This window comes from Eptatretus burgeri, chromosome 14 (genome assembly GCF_056783735.1).
Source record: "Eptatretus burgeri isolate ZD-2024b chromosome 14, Ebu_testis_v1, whole genome shotgun sequence".
In the NCBI taxonomy this organism is placed as follows: domain Eukaryota; kingdom Metazoa; phylum Chordata; class Myxini; order Myxiniformes; family Myxinidae; genus Eptatretus; species Eptatretus burgeri.
The window spans coordinates 31,450,756-31,475,253 of record NC_140974.1 but is presented as its reverse complement, the minus strand read 5'-3'; the positions used below and the strand labels follow the sequence as shown (position 1 = coordinate 31,475,253).

At 42.8% G+C, this 24,498-nt stretch overlaps 1 protein-coding gene and 1 long non-coding RNA gene across 3 annotated transcripts in view; one reads left to right on the top strand and one right to left on the bottom strand.

The window, feature by feature from the left end:
- Positions 1-14,117, bottom strand: part of LOC147012899 (uncharacterized) — a 73,044-nt gene extending 58,927 nt beyond the window's left edge. Inside the window, exons 1-2 of the long non-coding RNA XR_015051107.1 lie at positions 13,562-14,117; positions 12,114-12,240 (exon numbers count right to left, since the gene is read on the bottom strand). This is a non-coding gene — a long non-coding RNA (uncharacterized LOC147012899). The remainder of the gene's footprint in view (positions 1-12,113; positions 12,241-13,561) is intronic.
- Positions 1-24,498, top strand: part of LOC147012898 (cysteinyl leukotriene receptor 1-like) — a 42,472-nt gene that overhangs the window by 17,615 nt on the left and 359 nt on the right. Inside the window, exons 1-3 of one of the 2 annotated variants that reach the window (XM_085854218.1) lie at positions 1,698-1,856; positions 15,548-16,550; positions 23,858-24,498. The exon at positions 23,858-24,498 is cut by the window's right edge and continues 359 nt beyond it. In XM_085854218.1, coding sequence (XP_085710344.1) covers positions 15,628-16,550; positions 23,858-24,077 — 1,143 coding nt within the window. In that variant the 5' untranslated portion in view covers positions 1,698-1,856; positions 15,548-15,627 and the 3' untranslated portion in view covers positions 24,078-24,498. Of the gene's footprint in view, positions 1-1,697; positions 1,857-15,547; positions 16,551-23,857 lie in introns of those variants that run through there. The other variant, XM_085854219.1, reaches the window with a different exon arrangement.

The window sequence follows — 24,498 nt, the reverse complement described above, 5'->3', positions numbered from 1 at the left end:
TGATGTTAATAAAACGTTTCATTTTTTACAATTTGAATTAATCTATGCTGAAATGACGAGTTATATCATGAATGAATATCATTTAAAATGGGGAAATTGCACATTTTCAGTGAGCCAGCCATCCCCATATACACCGTAGAACAACATGGGGCCAACGCAGGCAGGTAACCCTGAACATTGTTCAAGTCCATCTATATACAGTATTCAGTGACATTGCGAATATTGCAAAGTGCTCGTCACGTGGCTTAAGCACTCCAAAGAAACGGTTGATAAGGAACGGCTTGCTTGGTAAGCATTTATTAATCTCTGAACTATCATATGAAACACACACCTCCCGGAAACACCCGAAATATCAAATATGTCTGAATAGGACAAACAAACACTTTTTTTTAGCAGTCCGAAATGCTGCGAAGTTCAATTCTGGAGCTTAAAATTTGTAATTTGGCTTGGTTTAAAAGACTTGAGGTTATGGCAAGTGCAGAAATGAACTAAAGTCACAAACGCTGGCCTCTCTGGGCGTTTATAAGCACTGCAATATATCCAGCGATTTGTAGTATCAGGCATTCGATAATGCGTGAGGAAAGTGGAAAAAAAAAAACTTCATCAATAAGAAACCGTTGCGGCCTGTTTCAAGTCAAGGCGCAGTGGAGCAGGCCAAAAAAAACAATGGCTGCTTCAGTCGCCAGCAAGGTAACCCAGGATACGCCTCCAGACCCCAGAGAGCAAGGTGGACAAGGATGCGCCTGATAAAGGATATAGTTTAAAAAGGCCGTCACTCATCTTCAAAAGGGGTGTTTTAATCAACCCAAACACCCAATTTTCACTCATGCACTTCCTTGGAGTTCCCTTGGTTGGCATGCAAAGAGTCAGGCTGCTGGGTTTCATGGTTTGGAGTTTCATGTCTGTCTGTCTCTCTCTCTCTCTCTCTCTCTCTCTCTCTCTCTCTCTCTCTCTCTCTCTCTCTCTCTCTCTCTCTCTCTCTCTCTCTCTCTCTCTCTCTCTCTCTCTCTCTCTCTCTCTCTCTCTCTCTCTCTCACACACACACACACACACACACACACACACACACACACACACACACACACACACACACACACACACACACACACACACACACACGTTATTATAAATTTGCATCAATTATTTGGATAGCGGGGTTGAGAGTTGGTGCTTCGAATTTTCAAGTGAAACAAAGCTTTAAGGTAAGGTAGAGAGCAGAAGGGGAAGGTGATCAGATGCAGTAAAGTCTAAATATTTTAATAGAAAAGATTTTCAGAAGTAGTTTAACATAAAGAAATGCAAAGTGCTCGGATGAGCAAGGATAATAAAAAAAAAAAAATAGAGATTATATGATGCAAGGAGCAATCTTGGAATGTGTCACACAGGGGAAGGATCTGGGGGTGGTCATAGATACGGGGTAAACAGTCAGCATACGGTGCCAGGTAACGACAGGTAAAGCAAAGAGGGTTTAGGTTGTATTCGTAGAGGGATAAGTTATATATTCCCCAACAAGCCCTCCTGCTCGTCCTCCTGCCTCCACCCCCAGTGAATTTAAGTTGATAAATGCTTCCATTTAATTAACATGGTGTTAATGTAGTGCAGTCTTAGTAGACCAAACGGCCTCCTTGTGCTTTTTGAATCAGTGTCTGTGTAGCTTCCCTCTGTCACGTCTGCTTACCACAAGCATATGTATTGCGCTGATGGACGAAAGGGAAATGATGATCGCACACACTCCAGTCCAGGCATTGGTTTGGAAAACTCACTGGAAGGCGGAGTTTGTCCTCTTTACCTTTTTCTCAAAACGTTCCCCAACTACTTCATTGCGAAGCATTCCATGTGTGAAGGCTTTAAAAGAGGTGAGTGTTTCGAGTTAACACTTAAACCGTTTTAGGACTTTGTATCGAACCAGCAATGAAGTACACTTGATGCGTCGATTAAATCGGTCACGACTTTCTTACCCATTGATTTCACATGTGCAGCACAATTAAATACATGTCTCAACGATTAAATCGCTCCACCTGGACGTCCGCTTGAACAAGTGACTGTGACGTTCACTTGAACAAGTGACTGTGACGTTTGATTGCTTTGGATAAACCGTTTTGTATGACGTCTCATTTGGATTATTATTTTTTTTTGACAAACATCGGCACAAAAGGTAAGAATTATTTTATGGAGGGACATTTTTCATACCTGGCAGGTTCATTTGCAGAATGAAGGAGGACGAGAAATTATAATTTAGGGACATAATTATTATTAGGGACAACATCGATGACAGAATAGATCCCGATTTAATATTGAACCCCAACAGGATCGTGCACAGCAATACTTACAGTGGGGAGAACAAGTATTTGATACACTGCCGATTTTGCAGGTTTTCCCACTTACAAAGCACGTAGAGGTCTGTAATTTTTATCATAGGTACACTTCAACTGTGAAAGACGGAATCTTAAACAAAAATCCTGAAAATTACATTGCATGATTTTTAAATAATTAATTTGCATTTTATTGCATGAAATAAGTATTTGATACATCAGACAAACAGAACTTAATATTTGGTACAGAAACCTTTGTTTGCAATTACAGAGATCAGACGTTTCCTGTAGTTCTTAACCAGGTTTGCACAGACTGCAGCAGGGATTTTGGCCCACTCTTCCATACAGATCTTCTCCAGATCCTTCAGGTTTCGGGGCTGTCGCTGGGCAACACAGACCTTCAGCTCCCTCCAAAGATTTTCCATTGGGTTCATGTCTGGAGACTGGCTCGGCCACTCCAGGACCTTGAGATGCTTCTTCTGGAGCCACTCCTTAGTTTCCCTGGCTGTGTGTTTCGGGTCGTTGTCATGCTGGAAGACCCAGCCACGCCCCATCTTCAATGCTCTTGTTGAGGGAAGGAGGTTGTTGGCCAAGATCTCGCGACACATGGCCCCATCCATCCTTCCCTCAATACAGTGCAGTCGTCCTGTCCCCTTTGCAGAAAACATCCCCAAAGAATGATGTTTCCACCTCCATGCTTCATGGTTGGGATGGTGTTCTTGGGGTTGTACTCATCCTTCTTCTTCCTCCAAACACGGCGAGTGAAGTTTAAACCAAAAAGCTCTATTTTGGTCTCATCAGACCACATGACCTTTTCCCATTCCTCCTCTGGATCATCCAGATGGTCATTGGCAAACTTCAAACGGGCCTGGATATGCGCTGGCTTGAGCAGAGGGACCTTGCGTGCGCTGCAGGATTTTAATCCATGACGGCGTAGTGTGTTAATTGTGGTTTTCTTTGATACTGTGGTCCCAGCTCTCTTCAGGTCATTGACCAGGTCCTGCCATGTAGTTCTGGGCTGATCCCTCACCTCTCATGATCATTGAGGCTCCACGAGGTGAGATCTTGCATGGAGCCCCAGACTGAGGGAGTGTGACTGTTATCTTGAACTTCTTCCATTTTCTAATAATTGCGCCAACAGTTGTTGCCTTCTCACGAAGCTGCTTGCCTATTGTCCTGTAGCCCATCCCTGCCTTGTGCAAGTCTATAATTTTGTCCCTGATGTCCTTAGACAGCTCTCTGGTCTTGCCCATTTTGGTGAGGTTGGAGTCTGATTGATTGAGTGTGGACAGCTGTCTTTTATGCAGATAACGAGTTCAAACTGGTGCAGTTAATGCAGTTAATGAGTGGAGAATAGGAGGGCTTAAAGACAAAACTCACAGGTCTGTGAGAGCCGGAATTCTTACTGGTTGGTAGGTGATCAAATACTTATTTCATGCAATAAAATGAAAATTAATTATTTAAAAATCATACAATGTGATTTTCAGAATTTTTGTTTTACATTCTGTCTTTCACAGTTGAAGTGTACCAATGATAAAAATTACAGACCTCTACGTGCTTTGTAAGTGGGAAAACCTGCAAAATCGGCAGTGTATCAAATACTTGTTCTCCCCACTGTATACCCTCTGAGCTGTTTATGGTCTGGGTTAGAATCCCGATCCAGATATAAACAGGCAACTTGGAGTTTCACACGCAGGGCGAGGCATCAATGTGTGTGCGCCGTCTTGGATGGACCTTAATAAGCTGGTTGTGCCATCTGCTGGCATGAGTTGATAGATATTAAATATCCTTCGATGTCTTTCATGTCATCTCGCCGGCACACTCAAGAAATTAAAAATTCCAGCACCCTAACTTAAGTGGGACATCAGACCTGGCCATCCAGTTCGTGGAATATGTACTTAATTTTAACAGGAACCGCACGCACACACACACACACACACACACACACACACACACACACACACACACACACACACACACACACACACACACACACACACATACACACACACACACACACACACACACACACACACACACACACACACACACACACACACACACACACCGTTAGATAAGACAAAGACAGTTACTATAAGCTTGGGCAAAATGCCATCACGACCAGGAGCACTCTGGGTACCAATGACATCAAAACTTTCCCAGAGTCGACACCACAAGAATGTGGGAATAATTGGGGCCGTTAAAGAAGTAGTAGTCGTAGTTGTAAAAATGAAGAACTATATAATTAACCGCCGCCATCGAAGATCGGAGGTTACTGTTTTCACCCCTTTCTGTTTGTTTGTTTGTTTGTGAACAGTATTGCGGAAAAACTCCTCGACAGATTTCGACGAAACTTGGTGGGGGGATTAGGTATGGTCTCAGGATCATGCCATTAGATTTTGGATTGGCCCAAAATCCAATATGGCCGCTTTGGCGGCCATTTTGAAAAAATATTTGAATTTTTTTTTTGCATTTCTTCATGTTTTGAGTGATTTCCAATCCTCCCCCCCCAAAAAAAAATTTTTTAGAGAAAAAAAATTTTTGCAACTTTTTTTTTCAACAAAATTTCGATTTTTTTTGCATTTCTACATGTTATAAGTGATGTCCAACAAAAAACATGCCAAAACTAGAGGGGGAGCACTCGGTAGAGTGCAAAACCTCTGCTGCCAATACTGCTGGGTCACTCAAGTGAACCTTATATCCTATTCATTGAATATGACGTCAACAGTGCTGACAGAGTTATAGTTCCTTTCTCTAACATTTTTTTGTTTTGGGGGGGGGGGGTTGGAAATCACTTAAAACATGAAGAAATGCAACAAAAAATTCAAATACTTTTTTCAAAATGGCCGCCATAGAGGCCATATTGGATTTTGGACCAAGTCCAAAATCTAATGGCATGGTCCTTGGACCATACCTAATCCCCCCACCAAGTTTCGTTGAAATCCGTCGAGGAGTTTTTCCGCAATACTGTTCACAAACAAACAAAAAAAACAAATAAAAAAACCCGTATCTTGCCAAAAGGTTACCACGTGTGACTTCTTTAAGGTCACACTGAGGTGAACAGAGCTGCTATCCACCAGGAGCGACTCCTTGAGGAATTTCTGCCTACGAGAGATTCCGATGAGAATCGTTCTACAGAGTAACCATGAAAAATATGCTTTTGCCTCATAACGTCACCAAATGACGTCATAATGTCTCAAGCTTGACATATCTAGAAAGCACTCATCGAGGTGTTCAATTTGAGGTTCTACACGATATGGTTCCTAAAACTTGAAAATTTGACCTTGGGGTCAAATATGTTTGACCTGAGGCGCTAACCATGAAGGTCAAGGCCAATCACCACCAAAAATTAAGCAGCTGAGCGCCAGACCATGAACTATATTCCCATGAAGTTTGAAGACGATCCGATCAAAATTACTCAAAAAATAAGGGTTTCATTGACTCCCCTGATTTGCGACAAAGTGACCTTGACCTTTGACCTTGACCTTCAAAATTTTGTGCACTGAAAGGGACCTCTATAGGCCTCTGATATGCGAAGTTACAAAAATTTCCAATGATAACTGTGCTCTGCAGAGTGATTTATACGTGATTACAGACCAAAAAAAAATAAAAAAAATTAAAAAAAACATATGAAGCTTAAGGCCAATCACCACCAAAAATTAATCAGCTGAGCGCCAGACCATGAACTATATTCCCATGAAGTTTGAAGACGATCCGATCAAAATTACTCATAAAATAAGGGTTTCGTCGACTCCCCTGATTTGCGACAAAGTGACCTTGACCTTTGACCTTGACCTTCAAAATTTTGTGCACTGAAAGGGACCTCTGCAGGCCTCTGATATGTGAAGTTACAAAAATTTCCAATGATAACTGTGCTCTGCAGAGTCATTTATACGTGATTACAGACCAAAAAAAACAAAAAAACATATGAAGGTCAAGGCCAATCACCACCAAAAATTAATCAGCTGAGCGCCAGACCATGTACTATATTTCCATGAAGTTTGAAGACGATCCGATCAAAGTTACTCAAAAAATAAGGGTTTCGTCGACTCTCCTGATTTGCGACAAAGTGACCTTGACCTTTGACCTTGACCTTCAAAATTTTGTGCACTGAAAGGGACCTCTATAGGCCTCTGATATGCGAAGTTACAAAAATTTCCAATGATAACTGTGCTCTGCAGAGTGATTTATACGTGATTACAGACCCCAAAAAAAAATAAAAATAAAAAAAACATATGAAGCTCAAGGCCAATCGCCACCAAAAATTAATCAGCTGAGCGCCAGACCATGAACTATATTCCCATGAAGTTTGAAGACGATCCGATCAAAATTACTCATAAAATAAGGGTTTCGTCGACTCCCCTGATTTGCGACAAAGTGACCTTGAGCTTTGACCTTGACCTTCAAAATTTTGTGCACTGAAAGGGACCTCTATAGGCCTCTGATATGCGAAGTTACGAAAATTTCCAATGATAACTGTGCTCTGCAGAATTTTTTATACGTGATTACAGACAAACAAACAAACAAACAAAAAAACATATCTTGCAAAAACTTCGTTTTGGCAAGATAAAAAACATACAAGCTGACTAACATATCTTGCAAAAACTTTGTTTTGGCAAGATAACAAACAAACAAACAGAAAGGGGTGAAAACAGTAACCTCCGATCTTCGATGGCAGAGGTTAATTATAATTGCGGCTGATTTTGGAACTTCAGGTGGATATACCCACGTAAAATCAATTTCTCTCTCAAGGAATCTAGTTATGACGAATGAATTGAGTATGTAAAAGTTAAAAGTAAAAGGGAAAGTTGCAAACTATAACTCTGTGAGCACTGTTGACATCAAATTGAATGAATAGGATATCAGGTTCACTTGAGTGACCGAGCAGTATTGGTGGCGGAGGTTTTGCACTCTACCGAATGCTCTCCCTCTAGTTTATACTGTAATCCAGGCATAATTTGTTGACATTTTATCTTTCATAGAAGGTTCCTGGAATTATTGGACAACACTTTGAAAAGGGTCAATCATCACATGACGTTGAACGCCATTGATGCCACTTCACCAATGGCCTGTCGATGTTTTATCGGAGGAATCATAAAAAACACAACACACCTCAGATCGTACAAGTTATACGCATGAGAACTTGAATTGACACTTTGGCAAAAAGTCAAGCGGAAACCTCGTTTTGCAAGTAGAAAATAAATTAATATTTGTGTAAAACACCGAATTGGAGAAGCGAGAGACGCAAGGTTTCTTATGAAGCACCTACCTGGATAACCATGTCTGATTTTATACCTGAGCTCATCGAGATGTACAATGTGAGGATGATTCATTATTATTCTGAAACTTTTAACTGTCTCGTGTTCCCTTTTCTTTGTTGTAGAACAGAGTTCAACAGACAATGCCTCCTCTTTGTTTCAGCTTCAGATCACATTTACAAGTGATTGTTGGTCGTGCTGAGAAAAAGTTTGATTCCAATACAATTACAACTAGAAGGGCACTCGGTAGAGCACGTACCTCCACCACGTAATGCCTGATCCACAAGAACATATCAGGCACAATACATTTTTGAAATATCATGCTATACAGCACTATAACGTTTTTTGCCCAATCTCTCAATGGTGAAGAATCACTTTTCAAAATTAAATAATTCTCGTATCCAGATCCGGATCCGGATCCGAATCTTCACCAAAATTGAAATAATTCTTCCTTGTTACACACCCAGCCTTTCCACCAAGTTTCATCCGAATCCGTCCCCAACTTTTTGAAATATTGTGCAATATATCATTTTAGCCCAATCCCTCAATGGTGAATAATCACTTAAAAAATTCTAGTTGGAGGATCCGGATCCGGATCTTCACGAAAATGTAATCAGATCGTCCTTGTCACACACCCAATCTGTCCACAAAATTTCATCCGGATCCGTCCACAACTTTTTGAGATATCCTGTGAAAATATAACCTCCTTCACCTTCAGTGGTGGAGGTCATCATTATTGTGATTTCACTTTCAGCAAATTGTTTCAACAAATCACCCACAGAATGTGGGCAGTACTGATTTAAAGAGGAATGTTTGGTTTTGTGGTCACTAACCCGCACGTGAAGTGAAAAGCGGAGTGAAGCCATTGGTTCATGTTGTCTGTTTGTCTGTCTGTCCGTCTCGTCTCAATGCCAAACAGCCATTTCAGGGCAAAGCGTGCTTTAGCATCATTAGGAAGTTTTTAGGTTGATTCATCATCTCTGAGCGATCCTGAATCAGAATCAGCCGGGTGCCAGACTCGCACCCTTGAGGGATTTTTTTTCGAGGCGAAATACAAAATGGCCGCCACCGACTTTCGATAAATTCTGTTTTGGGCGAAATCTTCACTTCTAATGCACTTACACACACAATTTTGGTGTCTACTACTATGTTTCCTGCGACAGACAAGGTAAATGTTGATGATTCTCTCAAAATTGGATGAAAACAGATGGCGGAATTTGAATCTGGATGGCCAACAAGCTTCAACAAGACACTAACCAAGAAAGTGACCCTGATGACTTCGGCCAAAAAGAGCATCACGCTGGATGGAAGGCCAGTATATGATACCGAATTGATCTACACCCGAGTCATATGTCTCCAACAATACAGGGATATTGATATCAAGGATGTCCTCTCTTACGAACTGCCCTCTTTCCCAGCCTGCTTGTTTGATGAGAGCGGTGCGATGCAGGCTCAGTCGAAAACAATCCTGAAGACGAAACTCCAAGTTGAGCAATCAAGTCGAATCCAAGGTGTACCAGATGCTCTCATCATCGATGGATGCGCCATGTTATGGACTGTACATTGGCCCACAAATGGTACAGTTGAGGTTTTGTGTGATCAACTTCATGGGAACCATCAAATACCACCTGGAGTGTTGTGACGTATACCTGAGTTTGGACAGGTACATCAAAATCAGCATGAAACTAATGACAAGATCCAGTCGTGCAGGTCATGATTCAAGTCGAAAACATCAACTCAACTTGCACACAACACTTCCAGCGCAAAAAGTGGTCCTAAATGTAGCCTACCACAAAGTACAACTGATCGATTTGATCTGTCAGTGTCTGATGACCCACATTGTGGACAACCAGACCAAACTGGTGATCACCGGAAAAGATCCTACACCTATAGAAAAGATCCTATACAACAGAAAAGTTGAATTAATACCAGGTGGGGTTGACTCTGCCTGTCATCCTTCCGAGGTCGGCAAAATGAGTGCCAGCATGCTGGTATCCTGTGTCGGAGTGGCGACCCATCCAGAATTGTACCCAATAGCCAAGGAGACTGCTTAGGCAGCACCAACGCTCTGCACAGAGTATGGTCCCAGTGGATGGATGGATGGTGCGGCTATCCACGGGGACATCTCTGGAGTTAGGAAGGTAAAGTAAATCTGATGAGTAAAAAAATGTCTTCAGTTGTTACAAAGCAATGAATCGCCACATCGTAGCAGGCTTAGCCAATGCGTATGCAGGCTCGCTCTAAGCTGTCTAGCCTGGGTTCGAATTCCGACCCAGCTATAAACTGTCATCCAGTTGTTTCACGGGCAGGCTGATTAACCAATGTGTGTGCCATGTCTCGGATGGACGTTAAACTGGCTGCCACATCTGCTGAAATCCCCCCACCCCCAAAACTCCACACTCTCTTTCCCCCCTCCCCACTCCCATCTTCCTGCTCCCTCACCTCTTTCCATCTCTCAACCCTTTCCCTCTCTGATGACATGACCAAACGTAAGTTGAGAACCCCTTCCCCCATTTCCCCCTCAAGTCCCCCTACCAAACACAAGTCCAAAACCCCTTCCCCTCACACTTACCTCCCCCCAAACCCCCGGGTCGCTCTCCCCACCCCCCTTTTCCTCGCTCTTCCTTTCCTCACTGCCCCACCACTCCGTCCTCTCTCCCTTCTCCTTCCTCTCTCCCTCCCTCCCCCTCCCCTCCCCCTCCTCAATATTTCCTTCAGCGAAGTGACAGGTTGTATTTGTGAGTTACAAATAAATATAATATCAATCAATATCACAAATCAATTTGGACAAAATAAATGTTTGTATAATAATTGGTGTCTGTGACGTAAAAATCAGGACAACACAGAAAATCTGTGACGTAAATCTCTGCAATGACGTGTGGAGAGGCAAGTGTGGCGAGCCAGTCCATGCCAGTTGTAATATGAAACCATAAGCACTTTCAAGGGATTTTCATGAACTCTTAAGGAAATAACAACACTTATTATAGTAGGGGAAAAAAAAATCAAATCTGTCTAGATGTATCGATCAGTATTCAGTGTGACCCCCTTTTGCCTGGAGGAATGCCTCGTCTCCACTTGGCATTGATTTAATTCGTTTAAGGATTATGTTTCATGTCAATCTTTTCCAAACAGTGTTGTATGTAATGCACTCCAGAGCATAGTCAGACTGCTCACACACATTTTATCTTTCTCTTGAAAATGTATTCACCACTTTATTAATTCTGTTAAAACAAATTGTCAGTCAAGAACTATAATATAATAAGTTAAAGAATAGTGAAACACCAGCAGGCACACCTTTGAGAAGCCCATGGGCAGAGACATGCAGGTATAACTTTTGGATATCTTAAATTCGGTGGGTGTTGGCAATTCGTCAGATCAAGAAATGACGTAATGTACGCAATATATTTACTTCACATAATATGTATATACATTTGCATGCACCTTGGAAATACAGTTTGTCATGTGAAATGTATGTCATATCACGTAATGTAAAATGTAACTTCAAGACCTCAACCCCACTCTCTTCCCCACCCCCTGCACTCTCCCCTCCCCCACTCTCTCTTCTACCCCCCCCTACTCTTCTCCCCAATCTCCACTAAACCCCCCCGCTTTCTCTCCCCTCCCGCATCATGCCCGAACAGATTGATACATTCAAAATGGCTCTCCCCCTCTCTCCTCACCACCTCTCTTGCTACCCCCTTTCCTCTCCTCTCCTCCCATTTTGCATCGTGCCAGACCAGTCAAAATAGCTCTTAAAATGCCCCCTCCTCTCCCACCTCTCCTTTCCTTCTACCCCCTCTCCCCTCCCCTTTTTCCACCCCCACAATCGCATCGTGCCAGACCAGATGCATTCAAAACAGCTCTTAAAATTATCTCCCTCCCTCTCCTCTCCACCCTCCCCTCTCCATTCTCTCTCCTCTCCCCCTCTCTCCTCTCAGTGTTGTGCCAGATCAGATGTATTCAAAACGGCAATTAAAATGCTCTCCCCCTCTCCTCTCTCTCTCTCTCCCCCTTCTCTTTTCTTTTCTGCCCCCTCTCTCTTCTCCACCTCTCTCCCCTCACCCTCTTCTCTCACCCCACTCTGCATTGTGCCAGAGCAGTCAAAAAGGCTATTAAAATGCCCCCTCCTCTACCTTCTACCCCTTTTCTCACACCACCCCCCACCACATCACGTCAGACCAGATACATTCAAAACAGCAATTAAAATGCTCACCCCCCCCTCCTCCCTCCCCCTCTCTCTCTCTTCCTCTCCTCTCCTCTCCTCCTCTCTACTCCTCCCCACATTGCGTCAGTCCAGATACAATCAAAATAGTTTTTAACAGGTGATTTTTAAACCATCCATCTTCATTCTTTGTATAATTGAAGAGCTTTTAAAGTCTCGCATGTAATGAAACGCTTCATTTGCTTGGGGGGAAAAAATACTTAGACCCATTTATTTTTGAAAAACCGTCATGGCCGACATGGCCTTGAGACCTCAAACAAAACAAAAATTAAAAAAAATTCATAAAACCATAAACTGACACCCCACAAACATGTCACTTACCTTGTTCTTCTCAGGAAACACTCGTCTCTCCAAATATCCACATGTAGGTCCACTCAACTAACTGCAGTAACAACGCAGGCAACTTGCCATGGTTCCTGTACACCAGAGGCCTACGAGGCCTGAAAACCTGTATGGAGCAAACAAAATGGCAGCAATTTGATTTTGAAGCTCTGCCCTGAATGGACAGAGGGACAGACAGACAGACATAGAATGAATGAATATATATATATATATATATATATATATATATATATATATATATATATATATATATATATATATATATATATATATATATATATATAGTCTGGAGAAGGCGATGGTTCACGAGCAATGTACACGGTTCGCCTTTTTTATTTTTTGACCTTCGAGGGGATGCCACGGGCAAACTGGCGGGAATCGGGAAAAACGTAAATGATGAAAGTTGTACTCGAAGAGCACGACTTGCATACCAACTTTCATTCGAAACAGTTGAAAACCTGAGGAGCTCGATGCCCAATATATTGATTTTTTTGACATTTTCTAAGTTCGTGACCTTGTGACCTTGACCTTGGGACGAAAATGAAAAATCTAGCTCCGTGGGGCTATGCAGGTGCCATTGGGCGAACGAAATACCGAAACCACTGCCAGATTCGACAAACCCCCTCGGAAAAGATGTAACTTGAAACCGGCTACCCCCTAAAAACACATGTTTTTGGGCGTGGCTCCACCCATAATGGGTGCACCAAACCCATTCTCAGGAAAACACAACCAGATCATGATACAAACCTCGCACCCTAATTTTATCAATATTGGATCAAAACTGACGGAGCTATGCTCGGGACAGACAGACAGACACACAACCATAACGAATATAGTGGTCACTTACTGACTAGTGAACCAATATATATATATATATATATATATATATATATATATATATATATATATATATATATATATATATATATATATATATATATATGTGATATCCTTAATATTATTACAAATTCATGTTTGAAATCATGATTTGAGAAAGCTTGGAATTGATTTATGGAGACTCATATTTTGGCACCCACTGTATGTTCTGCAGAAGTCAAGACTTTTTTTCCCCAGAAAGTCAGGGCCTCCACTCAGAATTGACTTATTTATGGTTTATGTCTTTCAGACACTGAATTGCATGAATTATAAAAAAAATATTCGCAGTGTGACGTTTTCTTCAGTAAATTTTATCATTCGTTTTATTTAAAAGACACGACAGCAAATTTCCACAATGTCGTGAATGCGTTAATAGAAAGTGTGACGTCAAGCAAAACGATGTTAAGCAGATGTGATCGTCTTATGGTCTCCCAAACCTAACTTTAACTTCACTTAACTACATATTGGAGACAAATATTAAACAAATCAAGAAAGAACACAAATGAAATGCACAAATGGATAGTTCGATGAACAGTTACAGGAGTACTCACCAAAATGTCGGGCCAAGATTGCTTGTTGGGATTGGAGAGGTGCAGGTGTGGAGTACAGGGGTTACAGGAAAGGAGAGGCAGGCCTTTGTGTCATGGACAGATTGCTCAAATAATTTGTGAGTTGGGAAGGCAAAGGGGAGGTAATCCCAGAATGATGCAGTGCTCCCCTATCCCCTCATCCTGATTGGATCGTATTACAATAAGTGTCAGGTGTTAATGTTTATTAAGGAGTAGTAAACTACAACAAAATGTAATGTGCTATGAGCCAGTGTTTATAATGATTCTTTTGCTTCTTTGAAATACTGTAACTCTAGTTTCAGGTTATTGAGACTGAAAGACTATTTACATTCCTAAATTTGAAAAATGATAATAAACAATGATTTGACAAGAATCATGTTTTAAAACGATTTACATTCCTAATTTATCCAAAAGGTCATCCCACAAAGTAATTCAAATAATACAGTGACTTTTGAAAGTATTCACACACCTTGACTTTTTCACATTTTGTTGTGTTACAGCCTGAATTTACCAGAGTTGATGTCAAAGCCACCCAATGCTCGCCTGTTTATACATTTATCGTTTTTAAAAGACTCGTCTAATAATTAATATTTTTTATAAAGCATTGCAGTGAAGTCTGATCCAAATAATTTTAAAGCAATATATGTATTTGTATATTGTAATCAGTAAAAAATAGTGTGGTAGATAAAAACATGAGAAAGGAAATAACTTGCACCAAAAACTTTAACATTTTCACGCTCACGCCGGGGGCATCGCTATAGCTCTCTGTTCTTCGAACAGGCGAGCTAAAAATGGATTAAATATAAGTTGTTTGTCACTGATCGACACAAAATACCCCAAAATGGCAAAGTGAAAACGTTTTTAGAAATTTTTATAAATTAATTAAAAATGAATGTTCCCTAAGGCATGCGTGTACAAGGTTGTTAAGGAGTAATTGATATCATATGATTTTGCAGCCATATTTGATTTAAGTAAATATTAAATAATGGTTTCGCTGGAACCGCTTAATCAATCAACGTGAAACTTCAGAATTGGGATCCAGTAATGATGGGGAATACAAGTTTAAAATTTCATCTTGGATGGAAACATGTTCTGGCAGCCATGATTATTTAATTTTCTGATCTTGGTTTTTTTATTATTTTGAAATATTTTTTGAATAAGGCTCACTTGGCTGTGCCTGGGTAAGTTTGAGGGTAGAGGGGTCGTAGCTGAAATGTGAATCCTATCCAGGTTCCTTCTGATGACTTCATATATTGCTTTTTGCTTGTGTGGGTTCCTTATGATTACTCCAATGCAGGACTGTACCAATTTCGTCTTCCATTTGATTTAAATTGAATTTATTTTAATCCCATTCTGATTTAAATTGAATAATAATAAAAAAAACCGTCGTGGGTCAGGTTCAGGTCACTAACATTTTCCGATCAAATTCTGATCAAAGCAGGGTTGCATCAAAGCGGGACGTCTTGGTTACCCGGTCATCAATGCCAGCAGTTATAAAGTGGCAGTTCTAATTATGTCTCTTATTAATTACGTAACACACCAGTACACAAACACCACACAAAACAAGTCCTGGTGAGGGTCTGCAATCTCTGATTGCTCTTTTTCTTCTTTTGTAATTAGAATGCCATGCTGTGGTTGAAGGACATATTAAGCTGCTTTGTATACTTTAACATGGCATGCGTTCAAAACATGGAAATTGACGGATTTTTTTGGAGTTAATTAGCCTCATGAACGCAGGAGATTATGATGATCATTTTGGTGTACCACATTCCACATCAGAATGCTCCAGTAGAACACCACAAAAAAGTATGACACACACACACACACACACACACACACACACACACACACACACACACACACACACACACACACACACACACACACACACACACACCTCATCCATTTATAGTGGAAAAGTAATATCTTTATGTCCTGATGACCTTCCTCCTCAATCCCCCCACTCAGGTCCTTGGCTCTTTCGTGCTGGATTCCTGAGAATACTGCAAACCTAAGACGCTTTGGAGCAAGATCTTCAGTCGAACTAAATGGCAGCCAACAGCAGCAATGGCACTTATTGCAACCTTGATGACTCGTATAAGTATCCAATATACTCCGCCATCTACAGTGTAGTCTTCCTCATCGGATTGACGGCAAATTCCATTGCACTCTTTGTGTTCTGCCGCCTCATGAACCGCAAAAGAGAGAGCACAGTCTACTTAATGAACCTAGCCTTTGCAGACCTATTCTTTGTTTTAACACTCCCATTTCGTTTTGTCTACTTCATGCGTGGCGGAGATTGGCCATTCGGTGACATCATATGCCGCATCACCTCGTATGCCTTTTATGTTAATCTATACTGTAGTATATTCTTCCTCACAGGATTAAGTGTCTTTCGATACCTGGCAATCGTGCACCCTATCCGCTCACGCAACGCTGTGACCCCACGCTGCGCGGCTTACACCAGTGGTGGCATCTGGGTCTTTGTTGCACTTATCTCTTTGCCCTTCCTCTTATCAGGAATGACCACAAGAAATGGCAGACAGATCTGCTTTGAGGCCAGTAGGAAAACATCATTTAAGTTGCTTGAAGCAATGAACTACTTGGCATTGTTCATAGGCCTCGTGCTTCCATTTTTAATAATCATCTACTGCTACGTTTGCATCCTGTCTGTGCTGAACAAGATGGAGTCACGGAAGAAAAAGGACATTTTGACCCGCAAAAAGGCAATGCGTATGATCATCATCGTGCTGGTGGTCTTCGGGATTTGCTTTATCCCCTACCATATTCAGCGCACAGTGTACATTCACATATCATTACACAATTCCAACAAATGCCAGCTGCGCCTCGCCCTTCAGAAGAGTGTTGTTGCTAGCGTCTGCTTCACAGCCATCAACAGCTGCCTCGATCCTGTAATCTACTTCTTCTTGGGAGAAAACTTTCGTGAGAAGATCCTCAAATTTGTTCGAAAGTGAGTGTTGAAACGTAATACGTGATTGGAAGTGTGGTATGAAAGTGTACAGGTGCGAAATGACTGCAAATTAAGATTAATGTAGATTAAGAAATTGCAATTCTAAGTTTTAAATCCCCTGGGAATTTGAAATTCCATTATGCAAGTTTGTTGTGGGAGTCCCACAGGATGGTGCAGAGGTTGCACACTCAGCCTTGAGTCCAGGATTGATTCCCGACATGATTATAAACCATCCGATTGGTGCTTCGCAAGGAAGGACATTCGCCATCGCAAAGTACGCTGTCCCTCGGATGGATGTAAGGTCAGGTTCCCCGTCCGATAGTATTAGTTGGTGGACATTAAAGATCCCACACTGCCTTTCAAAGACATGTAGGTGAGTTATCACCGGTACTCTGAATAAATTACAAAACTTCCTGCAATAATCAGCTACAGTGGAACATCTGGCCTTACAAATCGGTTCCTGAAACACTTGGGCTGACACTACATGCTCTATGAAATGCTGACCCCAAGTTCACGGGACTTAGGCTCTTCAACTTGATTATTAAACGATTATTTAGACTTCCTGCACACCTCAACTCTCCTGCTCCTCTCTTTTCCCATTTATGGAACCACCTTCCAGAGGAGATTCAGTTACATTCTTCCAGCCAAGGCTTCCAATGGGTGGTGCACTAACATTTCTCATCATCCCCCCAAACCTACGTGTAAACCCTTCCTCCACATTAACCCAACCAAATATAACCCAACCCTCCTCCCCTCATTTTCTTGCCTCGTTTCCTCCTCTCATTTCCTGTTTGTTCATTCCCTTCCTTGTTTTGTCGAAGTCCGAACCCACTATCCCACTGCCAGTACAGTCTTTTTCCACTTTGTCACTTCGCTCCTCCATGAGCATTAAGGCCCTAAATCTCGTATACGAAAAATGCACATGAAGAAGAAGGTGCAAATTGACAACCAGGTTTTGATTACAGATTCAACTCAATTGCAACTCAAAATACAAATCAAACAAACTCTGACAATGCTGAATACACCTGTCAGACAGTACGAAAAGATTCCAGGATATGAAGGTCCACATTTTTGGTTTCACAGGATGTGCATGAGAACAAGAGAAAATAGAGTATCAAATTAACCTCCTGTGGGAATGTCTTCAGGGTTCCAGTAAATCATGGAAATTCCTCTTTTAAAATGTCACAGGATCTTTAACATGAAGGTAGATGGGACACAAAAGGCAGAAAGCTCACATCGAAAAGACAGCGTACTCCGTGTACAAGCTGGCACTTTAGCAGAAAGAAAGCTTAATCAAATCGGATTCAGACCTCAAAAGCAGACAAGATTCCACTGCAGACGGAGAAATTATAAGTAGAGTAAATGCTCATACAAAAAAAACATACATTCAAAATGAATTATCCAGTTGACTTTTACCAATTTGAATAGGTTCTTATGTTCAGGTCAGGTCAGATTTGATCTGTGACTTGCTACAGATACCATGTAAACCTGCATTCACCTGTTTCATGGTCAGGTTGTTGGTGACTAAACCATCTCCCCCACCAGGTTTTCGGGTGAGGAGGGTGTTTGGATATGGACACCCAGCAGGATTAAAAACAAAACCTGTCAAAGTGCGGAGGAGCTCCTTGTGAGCCAACGGCCATTCATATCTGTTGTCCAACTGTGTCTGCGGACGTCCTCCTGCAGTTGGGTGACTTCTTATTAGGAGGTTGGTGGCAGGATTTGCACTCCGGCCACCGCAAAACCCTTCATTCCGCAAAACACAAAAACGCAAAGAAATCTGAAAACTCACTCCATGGGAGTACCTCCTGCGCAGCTTCCCTTCGCAGGGCAACTCACCGGATGACGGGATTGGGGCAAAGCCTTCGGGACCCCCAATCTTTGATGATCTGAGGAAAATCACGGGGTAGCCTTCCTGGGTCAGATTGCGGAAGTGTGTATTGGGTGGTGCTACGAAGTCGTCCACGAGACTGTGGTTTCTTTGGGTTAACCTGAGGCAGTCCCTTCGGCTGCGTGCCTGGAATGTCCTATCCCTAAGAGAGGATGATCATCTGTCTCTGTTATCATCTGAGCTCAAGCATTTGACCATCGGTATTGCAGCACTCTCTGAGGTTCGGAGAGCAGATTGCGGCGAGATAATGGTGGGTGGTTGGACCTACGATTGGTCTGGTCCCTCTGATGGTTACCATGCCCAAGGAGTTGCTGTAGCTGTGTCCAATAAGCTGACTCCAATGATAATTGAGGTAACACCAGTCAACGAGTGTATTATGAGACTAAGGATTCATCACTCCTTGGGTGTCATTTCCTGATCTCTGTTTATGCTCCGACTGAGGCGAGTGATCTCATCGTGAAGGACGCACTTCATGCCATGCTCGAGTCTGTGATTGATAAGTGTCCCAGGCGAGGTACTTTTCCAGTTTTGGGGTATTTCAATGGATCAACTGGAACTGATAGGGATGGTTATGAGACATGTGATGGTGCCCATGGGTCTAGTACTGTGAACCAGAATAGCACTACGTTCCTTGACTTTGCAAGAAGTCATGGACTTAGGGTGGCCGGTTCATGGTTTCAGCACCCATAGGCTCATTGCTGGACTTGGTAATCCAACTCTGGCGGTGTGGCAAAGGTAATTGACCATGTCCTCGTTGATGGTCGCTGGACAATGATCCAGAGCTGCAGGGTCTACTGGAGTGCTGAGTTCCTCAATACCGACCACATGCTTGTGGTAGCAACTCTGAAGTTGCCGTTTCAATCTGGGAGCATTGTAACATCCCAGCCGAGGCTGGATGCTGGCAAGCTCAAGGATGAGGGGGTAGCTGATGAGTTTGCGAACAGGCTGAGTCGGGATTTGGGTGTATTGGTGCTTTCGAGAATCCTGAAGAGTTGTGGAGTGCCTTCAAGCTCACCATTCTTGATGTTGCGGTGGATGTCTTTAAACTCACCATAGGGCGAAGAAGAATTTTGTCTCTCAAGGGACAATGGATACCATTGACCAGAGTTGCAGGGCCAACCTTAATGGCAGAGCTGAGCTGTTCAGGAGGTTGAGGCGTAAAACTGTACGTCCACTGAGGCTGGACAAGGAGGCCTATGTGTGAAGAATCTGTGAAGGGGTAGAGCATCACCTGTGGTCAAGTGATTCTCATCCTGCTTACAGGGGAATTTGCGTATTGTGTTCCTCCAAGCCCATCCCTCCATGTACTGCAGTTAGAGCGGAGGGTGGTGGGCTCTTGACAGAGGAGTCCGAAGTGAAGGCCCGCTGGGCCAGGTTACTTTGAGCATCTGCACCAGGCCGATCCAGCAGCTGGTGAGTTGGATGTTAGGGGTGTTACAATCCCTGTGGCTGACCCTCCAATCAACTGTGGTACACCTTCGTTTGTGGAAACACAGGCTGCGGTGAACCGGTTGAAATGGAGTAAAGCTCGTGGGATCCGTGGCATCCACGCTTGACTTCTCAAGGCTGGTGGAAATGCTGAACTCGTGTCATTGCATGCAGTTCTGTACGCTAACTGGAACACAGGCATCATCCCAACTGACTGTAAGAGGGGCCTTTTTGTCCTTTCCTGGAAAGGGAAGGGTGATCGCCAAGACTGCAACAACTACTGAGGGTGACTGACGCTGCTCTGAGTGCCGGGCAAGGTCTTTGCTCGGATAATTCTGGATGGGGTTCACCACCATCTGCTTGAGAATCAGCACCCAGAGAAGTCAGGCTTTACTACCAAAGAGGTCAACGATTGACCATACCCTTGCCCTTCGGGTCCTCACCAATCATAGATGAGATTTTCGGCAGGGGCTGTTTTTCAGCCAATGTTGTTTCTCTGCAAATCGTTCGATTCAGTGAATTGAGATGCCCTCTGGAGGATTCTTGGTCTTCATGGGGTGACACCAAAACTGACAAATCTGATGTCTGAACTATACTCTGGTACTGAGAGTGCTGTGAGATGTGGTGGTACCATCTCTGACTTCTTTCCAGTTGTTACTGGCCCTCATATATTTCAGCGCTTGTATGGACTGGATTCTGGGGAGGATGTCAGAGAGATGAAGCTGCAGTGCATCATTTGGGAATGCCAAGATCTCTGACCTAGATTTCGCAGATGATGCAGTCTATTTGCAGAAACTCTTGATATCCTTTTGGGGGCCCTTGAGATGCTGAATGAAGAGTCGGAGTCACTGAGATTTTGGGTCTCCTGGGGCAAAAACTAAGATCCAGGCTTTCAATGACATAGTGGATGCTGCTATCTTATCTGTACCTGTTTGTGGCAAGGATGTTGAGGTCACGGAGAGATTCACTTCCCTTGGCAGTGATATTCATTTCTCTCCTGGCTGTGAGCCAGAGGTCAATAGGCATCTGGGTCGGGCTGGGGAGTCATGGATTCAGTGGATCATGGGAGGTGGCACTGTCGGTACCTGTGCAGGACGATGAAAGTCTGAGTCTTCAGGTCATTGATGCTTCCCGTCTTGCTCTATGGATGTGAGATATGGACTCTGACCAGGGATCTGAGACAGAGACTCAATTCCTTTGGTTCCAGATCTCTTCAGAGAATCCTTGGCTATCGCTGGTCAGAATTTGTGGCCAACGAGCGGTTGATGAGAGAGACTCAAATGAGATATTTTTTCCTGCATAGTCTGTCAGCATCAGCTGCAGTTGGCTGGACGTGTGTCTCGTTTTCCTGATTCTGATCCTGCTCACCAGATTCTCTCAGCAAGGGAGCCTCGTGAGTGGAGGAGGCCAATTGGCCGACCACATGCCTCGGGCTTGCAGCAGGTTGATCAGCATCTCAAGGAGATGGTGATGGGCCAGGCATCTGCCTGGGAGGGGGGGGGGTGGCCAAACGGAGGACCCTGGAGTACTGGCAGAAAGTGGATGCAGCAACGCGCTGCTACGGCGCATGCTCTCATATGGAGAAGGAAATCAACCTGTTACTGAAGATTGTGAAGGACAGACATTCGTGATATATTCCTGGATGAAACGATAGTATTAGGCACTTTAAACACATCACATGAAAAGCAGACCGCAGGTTAATGTGATCAAAGAAAAAAGGTAATTCTGAGTCAATCGACAAGACTTTTAAGAGCTGTTTTGCATTTTTCTTTTCTTTCAACAGTCCCTCGAACTACACAATGGATTTCATTGTCCGAGTTCCAATAGAGGAGAAATGAAGCTGTATGGCCATGAGTATCGTGTTTCTGTTTAGTCACACAGAATGTTGACAGAATGCTTGCAAAGCAACCGAGATCCAATACTCGTGGTGTTGTACCACGTAGCGAGGTACTCGGAGCGGCCCTTATATCGTATCCGATGTTTTATTCTAAATTGGCGTGGTGCTTTGGTTTTTGAAGCATGAGACGAATATTTTGCGAACTTTAGTTTTGTTCCACCTGCTGACAGATATATTCAAATTATGTATTTATTCAAACGAGTCATATAACAACTCACCCCACACAGTCTTGAGATAAAGGACATGGGAAGGGTCTATAAAAATTCTTGCTTTGCGTTTCTGAGCACGATCTATATTTCTGATGAACCACCATTTTGTCTGAATCGCAATATTTGCCAACGATGAGAGAGCGAGCAGCAAATTTGATTGGTCGAGATGGCGGAAAATGGCGTAATGTTTTGCCAAAGTACGAGTAAACAGGTTCTTCGGATGTGGCAAGAAAGCGATTTGTGTTATTGTGTTGAAATATATAATTAAATTGAAATAAAATAAAGCTTTTAAAGGCTGTAGAAAAAAAACAAAACCAAACATTTTCTGAAGTTTACTGCCATTGACGCAGCATCTTGTACACCACCTTAGTTAACATGTGAAATTATTACTTGTGCTTGTTGTGTCCTTTATGACGTCACTAAAACAGTAAGTTTTCTGTTGGGAATGATTTTCAATTTTGTTTGACTGTCACTCAGACAGAAAGACTAAAACAATTACTGTACCCCTCTGTGTGGATGCGCGATTAGGACGAGATTCCGTACAATTTACCAAATGTAGAGCCAATGTATTGCTAAACTACAGGTTTGTTTTCCTATTCATGTTTCGATTCGTGTTCAAAATATAACATTCAATTGAAATTAAGTACTTCCTCGATCATAAACTGGAATGATTTGCAAAATGATGTAAGTATGACGCTGTAAGTCATGACCATGCTAGCATGGTGAGCCTGGAATGATCTGAATGATGTGCACGGTGCTCCCGGCATGCTCTGCATGATGAGGCGAGCATGTTCAGTCCGGTATGCTGTGCACACAAAAATAACATGAGATAAGAGGGTAAGCAGAGTTATTACCACTTCTCTTAACAGGGATGTTATATGAATACATTATCGCCAGTTTGCGATGTGGAATTTAAGCAATAAATGAAGATCATTCATCATCATCATCATTCGACATAGGCATACGTCACCTCCTCCATATATAAGGCCAGTGGTCGCCTCCTCAAATTATACACCACCAGAACCACTGCCTTCGCTTTCGACACAACCCGTATTTCCAGCACTGCAGCTTTGAGTTCAGTGATATTGCACCCTGACAACTCTCAGATGTTATCAACCCAACGCATCTCAAGTCGACCTACTGAACGGCAACATCCCCCGGAAAGCAAGCCGATGATGTTATGAGTTTCACGAAGAGGAATGACGTCATAATGGTAATTTTCCAACATGGCCATCAGATGTAAGTGTGGTCACATTCCAGCATCCTAAGCTATATGTTTCCATGCTACGTTCTTCACCCATCTTCAACCGCACACTGTCCAATGTAGGCTTTAAGTGAGAGTCGTCATTGCAATGAAAACAATTGAAAGCATGATTACGTTCATTCCCAGTAGCTTCAAACCCAGTTGGTGCGCTCGTGGGCTCCAAGTTCAAAAGGGCATGATTGTGGTTCTCTGTTTTGTTCTCAACTATGATTGTGGTTCTCATTGCCATGTCACCACTCCTTCCCTAGCATAGTGAATTGGCCCTTAACAAAGCTAGGTTGTCTTCCACCCTTTTGTGGATGTTGTTTTTAGTTCCACAAGGGTTACTCACAAACCCACTCAACGAGGAAACACTGATGGGTAGAGTCAGTTATCCCGTTGACTACCCGGCTGTCTGGAGAGGTAGAGGTAGCCAATGTCCTCACTGCAGGTCATGATGGTTTGGAATAACCAAACCGTCATAATAAAGCTCTGCACCACAATCATTGCTCATATATTTAATGATCATGTCTGCCGAAGTCATCATTGTTGTTATTGGTTCTTTTAAGAAATCCTTGCTGTTTTAAAAACAAATATAATAATCATGCTGAATTTTTACTGTTGGTGGTTTATCTGCAGCTACAATCGAGGCAGCTCCTTTTGGTCAAGATCCTCTTTGCAATCACGACAAGACTCGAGTGGAAGCCAGAATAGTGGCGATGGTGTTCAGCTTCAGAACACAGCTGGCAGAAATGAGAAAAATACTTCCAGGCGTGAGGTCTCGAATAGTGTGCAACAGCAGAGTCTGACGAGCTCTGCTGGACCTTCACCGGCCCTCGGTTCTGGCAGTGATTGTTAAATGGGAGAACAAAACACCATTCAGGTGTTAGGAGTGATAATAGGAAAGAGGAGATGTGATCAGTTTCAAATGAACCATGTGCAGATTTTTTTTGTATACCTTGTCGAGGCTCGTATGAGCTAATGCACAACGCACAGCGAGGGGGGGGGGGCATGAGACAAGAGGGGCGGGAGAGGGAAGGACAAAATAGTGAGGAACAGAAACATTGGGAGATCTGTGGAAGGAAGAGGGATGGGGTGGGGAACATGGGGAATACAAGATGGACATTACAGCGACTTTCAGGAAGGAAAGCAGGGAATTTGAAGGAGGTGGGGTTGGGGTGGATTAACAGGGGTAGAAAAGATCGAGGATTTTGATGAGGGACGATAAGAGGTCGTGGTGAACAGCTGTTTTGAAGGCCTGGAGGGAAGAATGGGATTGA